General features: G+C 43.6%; 1 protein-coding gene across 1 annotated transcript; it reads right to left on the bottom strand.

The window, feature by feature from the left end:
• Window positions 1-15,321: 15,321 nt before the first annotated feature.
• Window positions 15,322-20,518, bottom strand: scrt2 (scratch family zinc finger 2; the record flags this gene model as incomplete). The annotated part of the gene is made up of 2 exons (XM_080533354.1): window positions 15,322-16,190; window positions 20,347-20,518. The coding sequence occupies 2 exons, from the start codon at window positions 20,516-20,518 to the stop codon at window positions 15,322-15,324; spliced, it is 1,041 nt and encodes a 346-aa protein (XP_080389480.1).
• Window positions 20,519-20,738: the final 220 nt, after the last annotated feature.

The following is a 20,738-nucleotide window of genomic DNA, read 5'->3' as shown; positions in this document are numbered from 1 at the left end:
TATTATTGATGTATATACAGCTATTGTTGACTGTTGACTGTGGTTTATAACCTTCTCATTTATTTTTATTGATTTATTTTTTTATATTCTGCTTATACTTTTATTGATTTTGTATTTCTGCTGCAATGCCAAAGTGTAATGAACCTGAACCCAAGAATCTTGCTCTTTGTACCCGTAGATTGATGTAATAAAACTAAAAGCGATTCCGATTCTGATTCTGATTGTCTTTACAATGCTGTTACTTCGTCGTTGTGAATAATTACTTTGTGATTACCCAATCCCACTGGTATAGAGCCACGTATTGCAACGTTTTTCCCCATTCTGTCTATTATGGTACGTCATTAAATACCCTGTTATGCAAAGGTCAAAGGTCAAAAAAAAAAAAACGTTGTTGTAGATGAGCTTTACTTCCTTATGAATTCACCTTCGGCCTCGCCCTCCCCAGAGAAAGGCTTTAGCTCTTCCTAATTTCTCGCTCTCTATGACAAACACAATCTGGCTGGGTCAGAGGGTTAACAAGAGGCATCCTTTTACAGAGCGTGGCTCGAACAGTCAGTGAGACCAACGGTGCCCTGAGAGGAAGGGCCGCTTGCCTCAAAGTAGCCTGTCTTAAAATAGCCTTGCATAGTTCCAAGCTGAACACTGTCTTTTTCCAGTCATTTCTTTTTTTCGGGCTGGACTGTGGAGACCCACCACTGTTCCCATGACACCACCTGACCCCTCCCACATCCTGTCTGATGTCTCATATGGGGACTTGAGGAGACTCGGGGCTGTAGTATGATTGTGTCGAGCTTTCTGAAGTGTGTACTCGTTCGCTCCAGTAGAAGCAACAGTTTAGACATTTTTACATTTTTGGCATTTAGCAGACGCCTTATTCCAAAGCGACTTAGAATCAATACATTTGAATACTAAGCAAGTGAATCATCAATCCACCAGTCGTAGCAGGAAGAGTAATCCAGCTCAGGCCCGGGGCCATTGATAGAAGGAAAAACCTTCTTCTATCACCTTCTTCTAAACCTAGTTTTGTTTTTTTTGACACTGGAGAAACAGAGAAACAGTACAAGGGGGGCAATAGAAGTTTTTAGGGACACAGTAGAGGGGAAAGCGGGTGTCTTTAGGAGACGCAGTGCTGAGGGGCAGACTGTTTAGTGTAGGGCTACTCACACTGTGTATGTAAAAAAGGGGATTACTGATGTGCTTGTGTGTTTGTGTACAAGCCTGATACTGTGTACAAGCCTGATACTGTGTACAAGCCTGATGTTAAGATGGAGGATGTTAAGCCTTACCTTTGTGTCTATTTTATTTTAGCCTATTCTTCAATTGTCACTTTATTTTGTTGTTGTTGTTGTTGTTGTTGTTGTTGTTTTTGTGGTCTGAGCTGTTGTAACGCCTGAATTTCCCCTGGGGGATCAATAAAGTACCTGTCTATCTATCTGTCTGTCTGTCTGTCTGTCTGTCTGTCTATCTATCTGATCCTGTAGGCGTACTGTAAAGAGTTACATTTCCATCTGCTGGTCAGTACATGCACTGCAGTTAAATCAGATACTGTTGATTCTCCATAATGTTGACTATAATATAACCATGTCTGCAACAGGCCTAATGTAGCCTACGCCTACTGGAAGTGACTCGAAGCCAATCCCAGGTAGTCCAACTATACCGTAGATTTGGGTTTGAGGCGCCCAAATACTGTAAGTCTGTAGGTCTGAAAGTTCACTTGATTATCTTTGCTGGTTTATGCAACAACAACAACAACAACAAAAAGTAGTTTGAAAGATTCCTAATGCAAATGGTCACATCCCCAGGGTATGTAGTAATGGTCATAATAACACCGGAGTAATTGTAGAACTCTCTATCCGCTTGTTAAGTCTGACGTCAAAAATGACGTTTAGCCATTTCCGAGTCCAAACCAGAAATTCTCCGCACCAGAGTACCTGTGAACTACAGCGGTAGAATGACAGTTTAATCGTTTTTTAGACTCGGATCTATTCATACAACAAGGGACACAATACTTTCCCGTTTTCTCCATATTGTCAGGGTATTTGAGCGTCGGAAAAGCGCTATATAAATATAATTTATTATTATTATTATTTCGGCATTTCGAAGACAGCGCCTCAGCCAACGTTGGACCCGGAAACACGTCACGACTTAACAAGCGGTATCCGTAAGTAGGCCTACATGTTATTGAATCAACAGGTTCTACATTCTGTCTCATAACATTAAATGCCAAGACGACGGTAACTTTCACCTTCGCGGTCCAGTATTCATAAGGCTCTGAACTTGGAGGTCATCGAGCACGTGGGAGACAACATCCATATTGGTACGTTATGATATGAACCTGGTCGACGTTTGTCCCAGTTAATAGACCTGTCTTCGCTGTGCTTAGTATCCATGCTGAGCTCTGGAGTGGCACGATTGTCTGAGAGCTGTTACTATCTGTTCCAGTTGTTGTTTTGTAAATGTGAAGTCGTACAGACAGAGTGTATTTTCTAGACAGGTCTTAAACACACGCAAACGTCAACATTTTTAACACAAGCCTCATCATTACGCCTGGAGCGATCCCTTGTCCTTCGTCTCTGCCCGTCGGCGCATTACCCGCAAGCGTTGTTCACACAGCTACTGTTGGCATAATTATCACTCTTTACCTTATTAGGCATATTATTATTATTCCTGCAAACAAAGGCTACTTGCTAACATAAACGGAAGATATGACCTTTGCTTACTATATAATGTGAAGCAAATGTTAAATGTTGCTATTTTTGTCTGTGTTTTGAAATCTTAGGGAAAAGACAAACAAATAAAGTCAATGTTCACAGAAACGTCCTCTGCCTCAGTCCTCCTCAGGCTTCACTTGAATCTCGAATCTCTTGAATCATCTGAATCATAGCCGTTTAATCAGAAAACTGCAGTTAACAGTGGACTAGATGAAAGTTTGTGGACTAAAAAAAAGACCCAATATTGCTCATTAAAATTCATCCTAGCAATTAGTTGTGCGGTTGAAAAGAATAAATACAAAATACATGGGCACAGACTCTTTAGGTGACAATCTTTTATAATGAGGTTCATGTTGTCATACTGTTGAGTGTTAGAACATGATATTATGCCTTTTCCTTCAAAGAGCACTTGGATGTGTGTCTAAAATTCTATTTTTGTAGGAATTTCAAAGAAACCCAGACAGGTTGCTGTGGAAACGAATAGGACGTCTGGGCCCACTCTACTCCCAGGTACCCCGGCAAGCTTCAAAGATCTTTAGTACATTAGTGGAAATAGACCATTGTTTGTTTCTCCAACCCAGAGTCACATTCTCTTACTAACGAGACCATTAAAAATGATTTCCTGGACAGGGAGAGACAGGTCATTCCATTGAATTATCACAATACTGAACTACAATGTTAGTGCATTAACTATGTTGTCGATTAATTGGTCACAAGGGAGATCAGCTGCAGTTTACATGCGAGAGTCCATTTAATGCGCATACGGTAAACAATACGTACAAATCAACAACAGGAAAGAGAATAGGGGAAATATAAAATCAGCAGTGATGTGGGGTAACATCTCAAATACACTCTAGGTTTAGTTACGTTGTTTTTGGGGAATTACTGTGATGATTCGGTGATGATTCGATCAATCAAGCAACGACACCGTAATTTATGATTGTTATGAACAATAGCTAATTGAGCAGAGCGCGTTTCCTATTCATCATTGTCACCTTGGGTCTACCTCAACAGCACTCTGCAACTCTGTATAGATTATAGAGATATTTTTCACTCAACTGCCAAACATTCTTTCCCCTGTGAAAAGCCCCCCGAAATGTTGACATCACCGTTCGTCTGCTGTAACCTTTGAAGATATTTGCATGACTCTGTGTAAATATTTGCATGACTCTGTGTTGTTTTAAATATAGACGTTCAAACAGGCGTCTGAGCACAACATCCAGCACCCCCCTGTAGTAGCTTGTCTCTGCATCAGTTATTTTATACATCTAATGCCACAGTCAAGTCAAGGCTTTGCTGTCAATCAACCCGAAACCACCACTACCTACACCGTGAACCGCAACAGAGCATCACAGGGGGAAGGAAGAAACAGGAAGATACAGGCGTTGTCACTCAAATCCCACGGACATGTAAATTAGCCAACCCCTGCCTGGGATGTATCTGAAGGAGTCGCGGCGGCGTTGTATTCCAGTCACTAACGTATCTCAATTACCAAGATTGAGTTAGTCACACAGGTACAACGGCAGGTCATGGAAGAACAGTTCCCCACATAATGATTTGGTGTTAATATTAGATTTCAGTCCCCATAGGATTGTCACGCTAGAGCTCCAGAAAGAAAATTACCTGCCAGCCACCCTGACAAGGATATGAGCTATTTTTATTTATATCTGGCTGTGGGTTCTTTTTTTTTTTTTACCACATTGACATGCTTTTAAAGTGATCATTATTATTCTGACGGCGATTTCTTCAATCTTTAAACTCCAACTCTGTGATAGATGAAGGTAGCTTTAATTGTGACATGGTTTATTAAAGTCACCGGCTGGTGGTTGGGGTGTTTTTACAGCTTGAATCTGTGACTGATGTTTCTCACACTGTGACGGTCATGCTTTGCTTGTGGTCTCTCTGCAGCAGTTATTTACAACGCTGTCTATCCACCACTGTTCCTCAGATTGGGGGTTTTAGTGAGTGCTTCTACGAGCAGCTTCTTTCTCGCCTTGCAGAGAGAAACATGCTGGCAGGTTAACCAAGCATATCCAGAGGGGGTGGAGAAGACACTGTTTTCACTCTCCATTACAACCCTGCTTCTAATATCAACAATCCCCAACAATTGGATCAAAATAAATCAACAAAATTAATCATCTATTTTTCAATCATAATAATAATAATAATAATATTTGTATAATTGAATAATAACCTCAATAAGGTGTGTTATTGATTGGTTGTAATAGATTATAAGCATGATCAGTTATTATACACATGAACCCACTGCTGTTAAGCACCATTAAACCAGGAATATGAAGTTGCCCCTGAAACACTTGATTACTCAATTGCGATTCATTTACTTTTTGGGAAAGGGGAAAAAGAAAACAATTGCTTGGCAAGGTGTCGGACTTGTGCCTTTCTTCAAACAATGTTCTCTTTCTTCTCTTCTCCTTTTTTTTTCTTTTCTCTCGCCTGCATGTTGAAGCTTGGATGTTTTGAATGCACAAAAATATGATTTTGACATGACTTCAAAAAGGGAAGCAGAAGGACGGCGAGGACCCTCTGCCAAGAGAGAGGGGAGGAAACAGATGGGTTTTACATAAACACCGCGCAAACATCAAGAACAGTGAACTAAAGAGTCTGGCAGTCTCACTCGGTGGAACAGGGAGGAGTGGAGATGCTCTAATGAGCTTCTCTCTCCTGTGATGCAGACTCAACTGACACTGAATGTGCAAAGACAAACTGTTGGCTCTTAAAGGGCCAGTTTACAATGCATTTGGCCTGCCCTTGACTGCCTCTGAACCAACTGGTGAGTTGCAGCACCTTGTTGATGCTAGCAATAAAGCCGTTAAGCCATGTTTTTAAAGCCATGTTATTTTCTTCTTCTTCTTCTTCCTCTTCTTCTTCCTCTTCTTCTTGCTTCTTCGACTGCTAATGTCTGTCAGTAAGTGTATCTTATCGATTTTCTATCTTAAAAGGAGCCATTACGTTATGATGATTACCAAAGTTCATGAACTTGAATCAATCAAAGGTTACTACTACAGACACGGCATTCACAGATCCTCACGTTCTGCTAGCCATAAGATTTGTTTTCGCCCCTCCTGAACCGAGGGGGGTATTCCATCAACATCTCTAAAGGAAAATCTAGGCTTATTTTTATAAAGTCTTGCGAGATTTATCAAAATAACCCTCGATTTTCCTTTAGCTTCGTTGATGGAATACCACCCCCCTGCCTCCAACAAGGCTCCCATGCAGGTTAACAGAGTATTGTATTGTGAAGCTGCAGGTCCATCACATGTTGACTGAACCTGCCATCAGATGGCGCCAGATGTATGGTAGAATCAATGTATGGGGCCACGCCAGGTGGGAGACAGCTCTGGGTGTCAGCTTCAGGGACACTGTGAGTTACTCTACTTCCAAAATCACAGAGGGGGGAATTGGCCAACCTGGCAACATGCAGAACCGACAGTTTAGAACACTCAATCATCTACAAGCTCTTCACGGGCAGCATACGGTTGACGAAAAAAAAACGCTTTTACTTACATTTGTTATCGTTATAACATATATATTTGCACTTCTTTCTACACAGTAGTGTAGGACAACAGACAGACTACTCGAGCAACAGTACAGTAGACTAGCTAATACAATCTTAGTCACACTTGCCCACCACCACCCTATTATAATTGGTCATCATTGAGAATCGAATACGCTTGCCTTGTTGGTTACCCCTGTCCATGGTGCTGAAGAACAGATAGTATTATGCTACCGTTGAGCTACCCTAAAGCCCCCATTTCTTCCGAGGGGATAGAGATAGATTTTTTTCAGCATGACAGTTACTTTAAAAGATGGGGGGTGGGGGGAGGGGGGAGGGGGGGTGGGAGTGGGGTGATCTGAGGTCAATCTCACTGAAGAGGAATAAGTGTAGCATGTTCAATATTGCAGGTCGGTATTCAATAATTCAGTTGATATGCTCTTAATGGCTGGGTGGAGGAGATGGTGGCCAGCCTGTCGTTCGCAGTGGAACGTTCTAGACATCTTGCCATCCATAAGTCTCTCACTGTCTGAATGTTTACAGCCCCCTTTCTATTTCACACGGCACACGACGGGGGTAAGTTATGGGGGTATAATTGGATTCCATAGATCTCTACTTTACCGTGTATTTAATGTGTAATGAAATGACCTGTTTATCCTCCATCCTGAACACAGGATTAGGAACGGCATCTGCCGTGCCATACTTGTGCTGAGTAATTGTCGTATCACTTTAGGAATTCGGGGCATATGGTATGAAGACATCCAGATATGGGTTCCTAGAGGGAAAACGCCACTAAGGTATACGACTAGAGTTGAGCTATCTGGATAGGTGTGATAGGGGAGAAACGCTTCCAGTGTACTTTATTGATATGTATGAACAAATGTGTCAGCGATAAAACAAAATAAACATTGTGTTATAATGACTAATAGGGAGATACAGGTACTGTTGTCGCAGCGTATGATACTGAACAGTTTTGTTCCCAGGCTTGGTGGAGGAAGTGTCCCTATGAATGAATGTTCTACAGACCCTCCGATGTCCACAGCCAGCACGCTGTCTCATTATACTGTTTTATTGCTGCTGGAGGACACTGAAGGACACCAGCGATTGAATTCAAGTCTTGTATATTCCCTGGAAACCAATCAAGAAAAGCCCCAGAATAATAATCCTCATCCGCTGCCATGATTCATTTTTATTTTGCTCCATATTTTTCTCTTTGGCTTTTCAGTCACTGTGAAGGAAGGGCTCCAGCATAAAATCGATGTTCCATTAAAATGTAATGATCAAGAATGTCTTAATAGCGCTGGAACAGATGCCTGTGCTTTTAATATTACCCTGTGTTTCAGTTACAGAAATATAACGGATTGCCATAACCAGGATTTATCCGTCCTGTTTTGCGTGGGCAAAGGCGTCGAGAAAAATAGACGACTCATATTTTCTGACAGAAAACAACATTGATTATTGGCATTGGTGTTGTCAATTACAAGTTATCAGATTGATTTGATGATTACAATCATTTCCTCTAATAGGAGATCCATCGGGTGACATTGAGGGAAATCAGAAACGAGCCACTGATTACGTAAAAGAGTCAGCGAAAGCTGCTTTTTTTGATAGAAAACAGCATTCAAGATTATGATTGGATCTTCCCTCTCTAATAGGACATGTTGGAAGGCCGTGAAGAATCAGTATATTAGTAGACGCAGCATCCCGTGCACTGGGACCATTTGTTACAGTGAAGCATGGCTGTGTGTGAGCTTCGTCCTGTTCATCAACGACTGCGCCAGTCACAACAACAAGCATCGATTCTCCGACGGCGGCGACGACGCCCTGCCCTGATGGATGACAACAACGACCTCACACAGGTGACAATCACACAGGTGACCTCACACAGGCTACCTCACACATATTCTAAGTCGCTTTGGAATAAGGCGTCTGCTAAATGCCAAAAATGTAAATGTAAATGTAGGTGACCTCACAAAGGCTACCTCACACAGGCTACCTCACACAGATTACCTCACACAGGCTACCTCACACAGGTGACCTCACACAGGTTACCTCACACAGATTACCTCACACAGACTACCTCACACAGGCTACCTCACACAGGGTACCTCACCCAGGTGACCTTACACAGGCTACCTCACACAGGCTACCTCACACAGATTACCTCACACAGGATACCTCACACAGGCTACCTCACACAGGCTACCTCACACAGATTACCTCACACAGATTACCTCACACAGGCTACCTCACACAGGCTACCTCACACAGGTGACCTCACACAGGCTACCTCACACAGGCTACCTCACACAGGTGACCTCACACAGGCTACCTCACACAGGCGACCTCACACAGGCTACCTCCCACAGGCTACCTCACACAGATTACCTCACACAGGCTACCTCACACAGGCTACCTCACACAGGTGACCTCCCACAGGCTACCTCACACAGATTACCTCACACAGGTGACCTCACACAGGCTACCTCACACAGATTACCTCACACAGGCTACCTCACACAGATTACCTCCCACAGGCTACCTCACACAGGCTACCTCACACAGATTACCTCACACAGGTGACCTCACACAGATTACCTCACACAGGCTACCTCATACAGGCTACCTAACACAGGCTACCTCACACAGGTGACCTCACACAGGTGACCTCACACAGGCTACCTCACACAGATTACCTCACACAGGCTACCTCACACAGGTGACCTCACACAGGGTACCTCACACAGATTACCTCACACAGGCTACCTCACACAGGTGACCTCACACAGATTACCTCACACAGGCTACCTCACACAGGCTACCTCATACAGGCTACCTCACACAGGCTACCTCACACAGATTACCTCACACAGGTGACCTCACACAGGTTACCTCACACAGGCTACCTCACACAGCAGGGTACCTCATACAGGCTACCTCACACAGGCTACCTCACACAGGTGACCTCACACAGGTTACCTCACACAGGCTACCTCACACAGCAGGGTACCTCACACAGGGTACCTCACCCAGGGTACCTCATCCAGGGTACTGGACATAGACAGTGTAAACAGCCTATGTTGTAAACATGCAGTTGTGTGATTGTTACAAAAGAACACAGGAGGTTATCTTTAACCCCAGGTCAAAGGTCAGTGGGTCATCATTCACAACAAACACATCCAGGAGCAGGTTCACTCCTATAGACACCTGGGAGTGCATGTTGACTCCATGTTCCTAAGATGGAGTGTCCATGTGGACTATGTGTGTGCTAAGGTGCCACAGTGCATGTACACTGCAAAAGGTCAATCTAAGTCAGATGAACTCTATCTTATCTTAAATCAAGGCATTATATGCTTGTTTTTTGTCTGACAAAAGTTAGTTTTTAGCTAGTTTTAAGATATATGTTACTTGTTTTAAGAAAAGCTTCGCAAGTGACATTTTCCTGTTCTGTTGGGCAGATGGTTATTTCTGCTTATTTTAAGTCATATTTCTGTTTTATTGCTTTTTTTTTTTCTTCTTCTTGTTTTTGAGAGCTGACTTTTGACAGTGTTCTTTCTGTGCACGCTGAGGTCTTTCGGGACAAGCTCGGAAATACTCAACTTCAGCAGGCTTGTCTTCTCCCAATTTCTTTTGTAGTATTGCATCACTGTGTGGTACAACAGGATCACAGTAGCCTACTGGTGAAAGCCAGGCTGACAAGCCTGCTGGAAAACAGCCTAAAAATAAATCTCCATAACCTTCCTGGGGGGTATTCCATCAACGTCGCTAAAGGAAAATCCTGGCTTATTTTTTTATAAGAAGTCTCGCGAGATTTATCAGAATAAGCCTGAATTTTACTTTAGCAACGTTGATGGAACACCCCCCTGGATAGCTATAGGACTCAAACATGCTGAGGATGGCAAACAGAACAGCAGAGGAGCCCTCCCAGGTGCTCCACTCAGAGTGTGTGCTGTTGCCATTCAGGGAGCCATCCAGGAGGTGGTACCTGTCCATACTGGTCACTCAGGCGCCCAAAATAATTGGTACCACACGACACTGACCTTTATGAACAAGTAGGTCCACCTTAGGGGGCGTGGGGATAGACCCACTCATTCTATAAGGAGCAATAGTATGTGAAATGTGGAATCGTTGAAAGCTACACTCACTGAACACTTTATTAGGGAACACCTGTACACCGTCTCATTCATTCAAGTGGTGTAATGGTGCGGGGAATGATTTCTTGGCACACTTTGGGGGCCCGTTAATACCAATCAATCATCACTTGAAACCCACAACCTAAGCATTGTTAGCGCCATGTTCTACCAAATGGATAATAAGGGGATCAGCAATATCGAGTATATGAGGGGAGGGGGGGGGGGGTTCCAGTTATGTTATGGAAAAGTCCTTAAGCTGCCATTTCTTGTCTTGTTACACATTAATTTGTATGTTTGTATCCAATCGCAGTGCATTTTTCTATGAGCGAAGCAAACATTTATAGAAATCCGACAATAAAGAAATACTGCATCGAATCTAATCTAATGTAATTACAGTCTGACAGCTGCCATTGTTATGGAGAACATGACAAATCACAGTAACTCCTCAAAGGGTTTGAAAACAATAGATTAAATTAACAGTTGGCCTGATCCCAGGCTTGCGGCCACACCACGGAAATAAAAAACGGACCTGTGGATTACTTTGTGCTATTGTTTTTATTTACTTTATCACCATTATTGTTAATCATCATTATTAATTGTAGCAGAATAAAAAGAAACCAAAACATCCCTCAGCAATCATGGCTTAAGTTTCTTCACACTTGGTTGAAAATAGAGAAAGACAGAAAGTGATAGAGAAGATAGAGAAAGATAGAGAAAGCGAGAAAGAGAGAGTGAGAGAGCGAGAGAGAAAGAAAGAAAGTAGAAAATCTGAATTTGAGGACCATATGGAAGGTTTCAAGCAGCCTACCATATGTTGAAGGCTTTTGTCATGGAAATCATACTTTTTGGCACTTTTCATCATTACGCAGCCAAGCCGGGCACATAAATAAAAGGAAAAAAAAGGAAAAGAAAAAGAACATGGACAAATCTTCCAGAATACACAGAGTAGTGGAGTGTAGTTGGTAACCTGCGACAGATAGCTTTTAATTAAGACTTTCCCTGATTCACATTGCCACCCAAACTGCAATTGGTACCTGTACTTGCCTTCTTTACAAAAGACAACATAATTTAAAAAAGAAAAGAAAAGAGCAAACAATTAAATGTCCACATGCATTGTCATATTATTGCTGTGATATATATACAAATATATTTACAAAATCATCAAAGAGGAACAATGTTTTCCCTTTTTATAAAATCCACCGTGTTTCAGAAGAAAAAAAATGTACCTCCTTTTCTGCATTAAGCATTCATTTTTGGACCATATAAGCTTGATTTTACAACCAAAGGGAAACAGGAAATACAGTGCAACTTGGTTGAGATATTGCTCAAAACAGACAAGGATCCCTCCTGTAATTACAAAACAGACGAGGATCCCTCCTGTAATTACAAAAATAAGCTACAAAAGAATTTTAAAAAGGGAAGCTTGTCAAACCACATTTTATTCATACTGTATTGCAGGAACTAGTTTGTTTAATTCCATCCGTTGCTGTAGAATTGATCACCTCTGTCTCGCTGATGGATGATACCCTATTTTTACTGGAACAACAATATTTTCCTTTCCTAATTATTTCCTAATAAGAAAATACTCAGCAAACTAACCACTGTATGCCACAAGTTGCTCAGGATACAGCTGCCTTTGAACAACACATACAGAACCATCACCAGGGCTGTGGTGAGCTAACCTGTGACCGTCCTAGATGGTTAGATGGCCGGGGAGTGATCAACAGAGGGAGTGGGATGAGAGAGATTGAAAAGGAAGGAAGGTAGGAGGGGAAACACACGAACGAACGAGAAGGCAGTTTATTCCCCCACGGGTTTTTAAGGAGAAGGCTCGCCATTACTGGGATTGTGTCATCCATTTAGAATATGCAAAATAGCTGACAGTGCATTTGCCTGCTGGTGCTTGACCTTCCCCCTTGGAGGTCGCTCACCAACTCAATTACTCTCCCTATCTGCAGTCTGTCTGCAAACACCTGTTATCCTCCCACACGCCACGGCCCTCTCCACCAATCCCGGGCCGGCACATCCCCGTACACCACCACCACGCGTCTGCTCACAGCCCCTGCTCGAGGGGGCGTGAACCACCGAGGACATGGTGGTGGTGGTGGGGGGGGGGGGAGAGTGAGGGGCAATGCATCATTATCGCCTCTCACTTCAATAATGTGCCATAGAGTCTTTGTTACAGTTAAAAGAGTCAATTCAAGCCGCTTGCGGTGGAAAAAAATAACACACACCAACAGGCTTGGGTTGGAGCTGAAGTGTGAGCCACCTGACAGGGTTTCTGATGCCACAGTGACTGAAATTAATGCCCCGTTATGACAAGATGGTGCTCGAAATATTGCTGCTTCTGCTGTCTGACACTGTTTGTTCCCAGAATGCCGAGGCAACTCACACACATACTCTATAATTGGACGTGTTGTTTTTAATTTTTCGTTTAACTGTGAGGAGGGACTGACTGGGACTTTGAAATGATAATACCTCTAGGTATATTCAGTGTAGTTAGGATACTGTATAGTTCCCTTGCAAAGCCATAGCCACACATACAGACAGACAGGGACCCTCTACCTCACAGATCAATTGACCAATCCCACGATTGAAAACTTTTGCAAGAGCAGCAGTGACGTGCAACCAAGCTCTCAGTAATCTGGGGAGCAATTGTGATGACACGGTTTTATAATTACTGCATTGCTGTTGTTATTATCGCCTAACTAATCCACCGGGGAATAAACAACCGTTCTCTCTGTCCTTCTCTGGGATGATGGATGGATGCGTCTCAGTCTGAACAACCTATCGAGCAGTGGAAGTCAACCTGTTGGCTTATCAACACGTTTCTAACGTAATGTCAAAAATACAAATTTCCACCACTACTTTTGAATACGAGAATATGGAAGCTCGAATGTGTCAGCATTTTTGGGGATTCTTTTTTACAAGTGTATTTTTGTATTATTTTTTGTATATATAGGCCTATGTATATATTGATTATTTTTTAATCTCAGGAGATTAATGCATACCATAATGAGAATTCAAAGGGAAGCAATATTCACTCAGAATGTGGAGACAGTGAACAAGATGGAGGATTCCTTTGCTTTTCTTGTTCATTTGTTTCAGTTTATTGCCCTAATTTGACTGCAAACAGGTCAGCTATGATTATTACACAAGTCAATTGCCGTACCAGTGAAGTTATTGCCGTGAACAAATATAATCTGCATTCATTTGTTTGAAGTACCGCTGACACTATACATTGTTCCTCTTTAAAAAACTAAGTCCCATGGACTCTCTACAGTTTCATGCATATAAACATTTTCTTTGAAGATCAGCAGCATCTTACAAGGTCAATGGAAAGTAATATTTCAACACGTGAATAGATTAACAAACATAAATAACTGAGTCAATAAATAAATTGGTCAATAAATAGACAATAAATAGATACATAAATAAATAGACAAATTAATAAACAAACCAATAAATAAACAGATGAATAAGTAAATAAATAAATGATTTACAAGGTCATAGGAAGGTAATGGTAGACAGAGCTTAATGGTCGACAGAGCTTTCAGCAACAAATAAAAAGACAAAATGAAAGACTGGACAATTACTTTGTAACTGAGGGCGCGTGAGTTCATACCTTCTTCTTTCTGAGGTAATGCTTGAAGAGGGGGAGCGCCTCAAATAATGGTTAAACATTGCTTATTAAGACTGAGAGATTGCACCGTCGAGGTGGGTCATGCGAGCCACCTAAGTGGAGGAAGACCAGAGAGGGTTTTCATTGCTATAGACAAGTCACTGCACATGGCACTTATAACAACAGAGAATTTGGTTTGGCTCCCAGTATTATTGTCCTAGTTGTCAGTATCTAAAGAACGGTACTTTGATCGGTATCTTGTGATACCAGAACCTGTTCAACAGGTCTCTAGAAAACATCAAAAAGAAGACTGCTTTTATACAACTGAAGATGACCCATGGCCCATGATCCGATGATTCACTCAGCTGAAGTGATTTGCTTTTATATTTGTTGAATTTGTTTCGCTAGAAGTTGTCCACTGAATACCCACAGTTACAAAGATACTTTGCTTTTCATAATCAAGGAATAATTGGCACAAAAAAATAACTTATTCAGACTGACAATAGAAAAATAACACCCGCTGAATTAGAACATATAAGTGTGACAAAAAGGGTATGTTTTTAACTTTGAAATTATTTCCCTTTTTTGCAAATACTGTCATAGTTCACATTTTCATAAAAAGTTCATGTTGGCAGTTGCAAAAGAATTCAATTCTTAGCAAATAAAAAGCAGCATAAAAATACAAGAGGTCATTTTTGTCTCTAAAAAACAAAAGAACACTGTTACAGTCCTTTTTATTGTTATTTTTTTTTCTTTTTCCCATACTATTTGCTATAAAATATCAGGAATCTAAATATTATTACTATTGATATCAATATCATTATAGTCATTGATAAAAATTCACATGCCAGGCCTCATATATAATTGTGTGTGTGCGTGTGTGTGTGTGTGTGTGTGTGTGTGTGTGTGTGTGTGTGTGTGTGTGTGTGTCTGTGTCTGTGTGTGAGTGTGTGTGTGTGTGTGTGTGTGTGTGTGTGTGTGTGTGAGTGTGAGTGTGCACATGCGCACGTGTGTGTGTGTGTGTGTGTGTGTGTGTGTGTGTTAGTTATTACAACTACAGTATTTTGGGCAATTGGTCTTTGATTGTATCTGTGGACGTTTAGCTACTGTGCAGGGGAGAGAAAAATCCAGCATCTTTTTTGAAATTGTCTTGCCTTGATCATAATAGTTTCTTCACGTAATCTCAGTGAAAATATTGCTTTCTAAAAAAGGGAAGAAAAAAGGCATGGAGGGCAGAGTGAAGGGGGTTATTGGTTGAGAACCTACAATAAGGGTTTCAGATTCTGCTTCCTTCCTGTTTCCTGTTTCCTGTTTCGTAGTTTGTAGTTTGTTTTTAGTTTTTCAGTCTTCGGAGCCGGAATCGTCTTCGTCCGCGGAGCCTTTGAAGCAGGCTGACTCATAGTGCTTGTTCAGGTAGGACTTCAGGGCGAAGGTCTTATTGCAGCGCTTGCATCGGTAGTGCTTGAAGGCAGAGTGTGTTTGCATGTGGGCGCGGAGGTTTGAGCGGTCAGCAAAGGCTTTGCCGCAGTGGGCGCAGGCGAACGGCTTCTCCCCGGTGTGCGAGCGCATGTGACCCTGCAGCAGCCAGGGCCTGCTGAAGGCCTTGCTGCACACGTCACACTTGTGCTTGAGGTCGTGGGTGAGGATGTGCATGGCCAGCGCCGGCATGGACACGTACACCTTGTCGCAGGTGGGACACTTGCGCGCCATCTTGCTGTCCAGGCTCCGGTGCGTCTGCTTGTGCCTGCTGAGGTTGGAGGAGGTGGCGTACGTCTTGCCGCATTCGTTGCAGGAGTAGCGTGCCACGCCGGGGCCCCCCGCCTCCCCGTCCTCGTCGGCCGTAGAGGCGCTACCGCTAGCACCCCCGCTGCCGCCGCCTGCCTTGGCTCCTCCCCCTCCGCGGCCTCCGTCACCACCCTCTCCCTTCCGCCGCGAGCGCCCGTCGGAGATGAAGAAGGCATCCATGGTGTAGCCCTCGGTCAGGGCCTCCGACTCCCCGCCGCTGTAGAAGCCGCTGGCCGTCATGCCGGACTGGGGGCTGTCGGGGTGCTCCAGGTCGGGGTGCTCCAGGGTGGGGTCGGCGCAGTAGCCCTCCCCCCCGCCGCCGCTCACCTGGCTGTAGAGGGGGTCGGAGACGGGAGACGCCAGCTTGAGCTCCATCTTCTTCTCCCCCTGGTATACAGATGGTGTGATGTAATCCTGGATGTAGCCTGGGGAACACACACACACACACACACACACACACATTAGACAGTTAGACAGTTAGTTGTGGTGGATTCATGAAGTGTGTGACTGTGTGATTATATGATTATTACATCCCAGTGATTGCCTCTCGTAAATGAAGAGTCAATACAAACTAATTGCGATTTTTTTTCTCCCCGAATCACACAGCTTTTAAATTTAAATACCTATATTTAACCACAGCCCTCTATGATGCAGTAAAACAACCAACATTACATATTCAGATACATTTATATGCAGAGTTACACAGCGTAGAGTGGTGGCTGCAACATGGAGATAATAGCTCATTACAGCAGGGCCCTCTTGTGAAGTGAAGCCGCCTTACTCCAAGTGGTCTCCTCGGGTAGCCTCACCCTCACCAAGATAATATTCTCTCATAATAAGGCATGTCAATCTTCCATGGCTGCGGCCTCTAGCTATCTGTTTGACCAATTCAACTTCAACAAGTGGCTGCCAACAACTGGTTTCTTTTTTTTTTACGTTTTTCCAGTTCATCCATTTTGCTCATTATTTGTAGTGTGATAGCTCAACGTTCGCTAGGAACAAATGGTAGGAATCATCCTCGCAACATGAGCGCACCTCTAAAGTTTGTGTTTGACATTCCTCATTATATTATTGACATATTTTTGCATTACAGGCAGGTACTCTGGGTCTAGACTTCCTAATGCCTGCTATATATAAGCTACCTTTATTGTGAGGCAGCCAAGTGGACCTAAAAGGCTTCCTGGCAAGCTGTAAAGAGCTAAACATCTCTGTCTCTCCTCTAACACTAGCCCAGCAGCGCCAGGCATTCATCTGATTCCTCTGAGTGTTTTACCTTTGAAAGGTTGCTGCTGCAGAAAAAAAAAATAAGACAAAAAAAAATATGATTGCAAGTCGTCTACATGTGGTGCAATTTCTTTTCTCTTCCCTGAGAGAAATAGTGCATATCTGCAGAAAAAAACGCCAATCCGAAGCGCTGTGTGCAGCAAGCGGTGGAAATTAAGTATTGACTGCTTTTTAATGAAATTCAAAGTTTTGCCCCTGATCAATAGCCCATCGTCTGTAAAATAGTACAGCTGTTAGAACAGCGGGGTGTTGGGGAAGAAGATAATGCAAGTTGCAGATCCTAGTGACAGGGCCACACAGTAATATCCCATTCAGCCATGGTTCAATGGTGGAGAGAGAGAGAGAGAGAGAGAGAGAGAGAGAGAGAGAGAGAGAGAGAGAGAGAGAGAGAGAGAGAGAGAGAGAGAGAGAGAGAGAGAGGTTTAGACTTGAAACGTGATACAGGGGATTACAACAGAAGCAAAAAATCACTATTATTGTTTTGTGAAGAGGATCACCTGCACGCAACAGCGAGCTGGCTGAAGTGGCTGTAAGAAACAGGTCATTAGAAAATCAATTGAATGCTCTCTTAGCAAGCCATCTCCCATTGACACCCTGGGACTGGGGGAGACACAGGTCCTGCTAATGAAAGCCAGAGGCTATGTTTGGGCTTTATAACCCACTCCTATTGTTAACCTCTTCTGTGTCTATCTATTCCCCCCGCACCCCCCGCCCTCCCCGCCTTCCCACCTCACACAAAAAAACCAACCACCGTCACACCAATCCATTGTGTCACAGGACTAAAATGCTTTTAGAGAGAGTGGATGCTTGCACAACAGGACAATAGACAAAGGTATGGCTTGTTAGAGAGACTATATTTATAGGATATGGAGCAATGTTTTAGTTGGTTTTTTTTATCCTCAGGAAAAACGTAAACACGCTTGCGTAACAGGTTTCAATTACTTAAGGTCAGGCGAGCAGTTCATCATGTAGGGCTAATGGTACATCAACCTTTGCAGTTCGCAGGCAGGCTCGGTCGGTCTAATAGTGCAAAGCAAGCATGTCATTAATGGTGGCTCTCAGACACCCTCTTCTTTGTTGTTCCACAGACACTTCAAGTCAAATGTCTCCACAATGGGGGGAAGAAAAAAAGAAGTGCTGACGCTAGGCATTTCGACAATGTTGTGAATTCTCATGCATTTAGAGAGGGTACAATGAAAAACAAAGGTTGTTGTTTTGTCTGCATAAAATTATGATTGTTGGAGCTAATGTAGTCATCCATAATATTTCTGTAAATTTTTTGCACCTCAAAATGCCTCATTATCTGTCTCAGAATAAGAAAAGGAGCATTGGGTTTTTATTAATTTTTTGCAATCAAAGACTGAACAATAGAGAGTGAGAAAGAACATCCTTATTCGTGTGTCTAACAAAGGGTTGAGAATGTTTGTGTCAGGATGTGTCTGTACAGAACAATATCTTAACGCTTAAAAAATAACATCCAACTCAAGCTTTTATAATTCATTTGCTTTCATGAGTTTAGGATGACCTTGTAGCATTTCTTTCTAAATAAAAACACACAAGTTAATTTATCAACCATCCTGTAACAGTCTATGTACCCTTAGTGTAACAGACAATCTATCACCACCTTATTTGGTCATTAACAACTCTCGACACAAACATGTGCTTTTTTTTTTGCCCCTCGGTTTTCTGCTAACCTAACATTCCCTGGCTGTAACATGGCGTTAACGTTATTGAATAACAAGTGGGCATCGTTCACGTGTTGAACCTGGACTCTACTACATAATGTGCTTCTTTCTTTCTACTGCTAAAATAACAAAACCATAACAAAGAGAGACAGAGAGACATCTGGCATCCTCAATATGGCCACAAAATGGAAGCTAGCTTAAAACATGAACATGCACTCTGAAAGTGAAGGACGCCTCTCTCCGCCCGCCAGCCCCTGACTGGGAGCTTAGCTAGTGTGCTGCTGCTGCTGCTGCCCGCGCTGTCTGTCCTGTGTTAGTCAGTCCACAGCGCAGCTATGTGCCCTTTCTTCATGTTTACTGTTACACCGCGTGTCACGTGATCACCCTCAATGCTGCCCTAAGCATTTTTGTCTCCTTTTTCTCCTTCTCCTCTACCTCCCCCCCCCCCTCTCTCTCCTCTCTCCTCTCTCCTCCCTCCTACCTCCCCCCCCCGCCTCTCTAACCGAGCCCCCCACCACCACCTCACATCGGCAGTAACGTAACTGTACAGTGCCTTCATGTCTCCTGTGGCGGCACTAGGCCTGCACGGCTGAAACTCTACCCCCCGTGCTAGTCTTTCAAACGCCCGGAAGGAGGAGAGAGATGTTGTAGCAGGCAAGGGGGGGGGGGGATGTGAGGATGTGGGGGGATGTGGGGGGGACGGGGATGGGGGTGGGGGTGGGGGTGGGGGAGACAGTGCATGCTCCAGTTGGATGGGAAGGGGAGGAGGGGGGGGACGGGGCAGGGTGGACGAGGGGGACGGGGAGGGGTGGGGGTTGGGGGGGAACAGGGGGGGGTTGGTGTTCGGACTGTGATGGGAACTCAAGGACAATAACAGCTAAGGACAAATGTATCATCCGGCACTCATCTCTCTCACGTTCACATGAGTTTATTGGCTCAAACACAAAGACCAGAGAGAGAGAGAGAGAGAGAGAGAGAGAGAGGGGTTAGACAGGCTAACGTGTTAACATGCTCATGCTCTCCTCCACCAGTATTTGGTGCATGTTGTTGAAACACAGATAACATAGTGAGAGAGAGAGAGAAGCCACTGACGGGAGGAGAGGCACGTTGCGTTCCCTATTTTGCATAAGCTGATCCTCTACTGTGACCTGGATTGTGTCTGACCGTCATCAGTGTCAAAAAACAAAAGTCTGGGAGCCCGGTGGGGGTGGGGGGTTGGGGGTGGTGGTGGTGGTGGGACTGGAGGGGATTATTTGGGATACTGATGCTACTGACTAAAAATCAGCCGGCTTTACAATAACGTAACATCTGTTGTTAATTCACAGACAAAAGGCATGTGTTGTCATAGGGTGAAGCACAATTTCACCCCAGCACAATTTTGCACACACACACACACACACACACAGAACGAGAGAATTCCAATGGTGTTCCAGTACCACTGTAGCTACTACTGAAAAAACCATACGCTTGCTGAAATCAACCTACTAAAGCTCTGTTAACAGGGGTGAGCAGTGTAGCAGTGGTGGCTAGCTTGCACACCCCCATAGACTCTAAAGCTAGGACGTGTGGAGGAAGAGGAAGAAGAGGGTTATGCAGAGGCATGCAAACTCACCATTCTCACTCAGACGGACCCCTAGGCTCGTCACCGAGTCTGTTATGGAGCGTGCAAAAGTAAAGGAGTCATCCAAGTGGTGGTGGTGATGATGGTGGTGGTTGGAGGTGGCCACGTTGGACGAAGAGAAATCATCGAGCTTGATTTTCTTCACCAAAAAGGAACGGGGCATGTTTCAAAGAATAAGAAAAACACAGACCCGAGAAACACGCATGAGAGAGAGAGAGAGAGAGAGAGAGAGAGAGAGAGAGAGAGAGAGAGAGGAGCGAGGCAAAAAACCAAAAAAGACCCCCTCTAACCCCCCGAAAAGAAAGCAGCAGCAGCAGGCGAAAAACACAGGCGAAAAAAAACGCTGGCTTGACAGTAATCCTTGTTGTGGTGGTGATTTTGTT

Source organism: Nansenia antarctica (assembly GCF_963989245.1).
Source record: "Nansenia antarctica genome assembly, chromosome: 6".
Classification (NCBI taxonomy): Eukaryota; Metazoa; Chordata; class Actinopteri; order Argentiniformes; family Microstomatidae; genus Nansenia; species Nansenia antarctica.
This window is presented reverse-complemented; position numbering and strand designations above follow the sequence as displayed.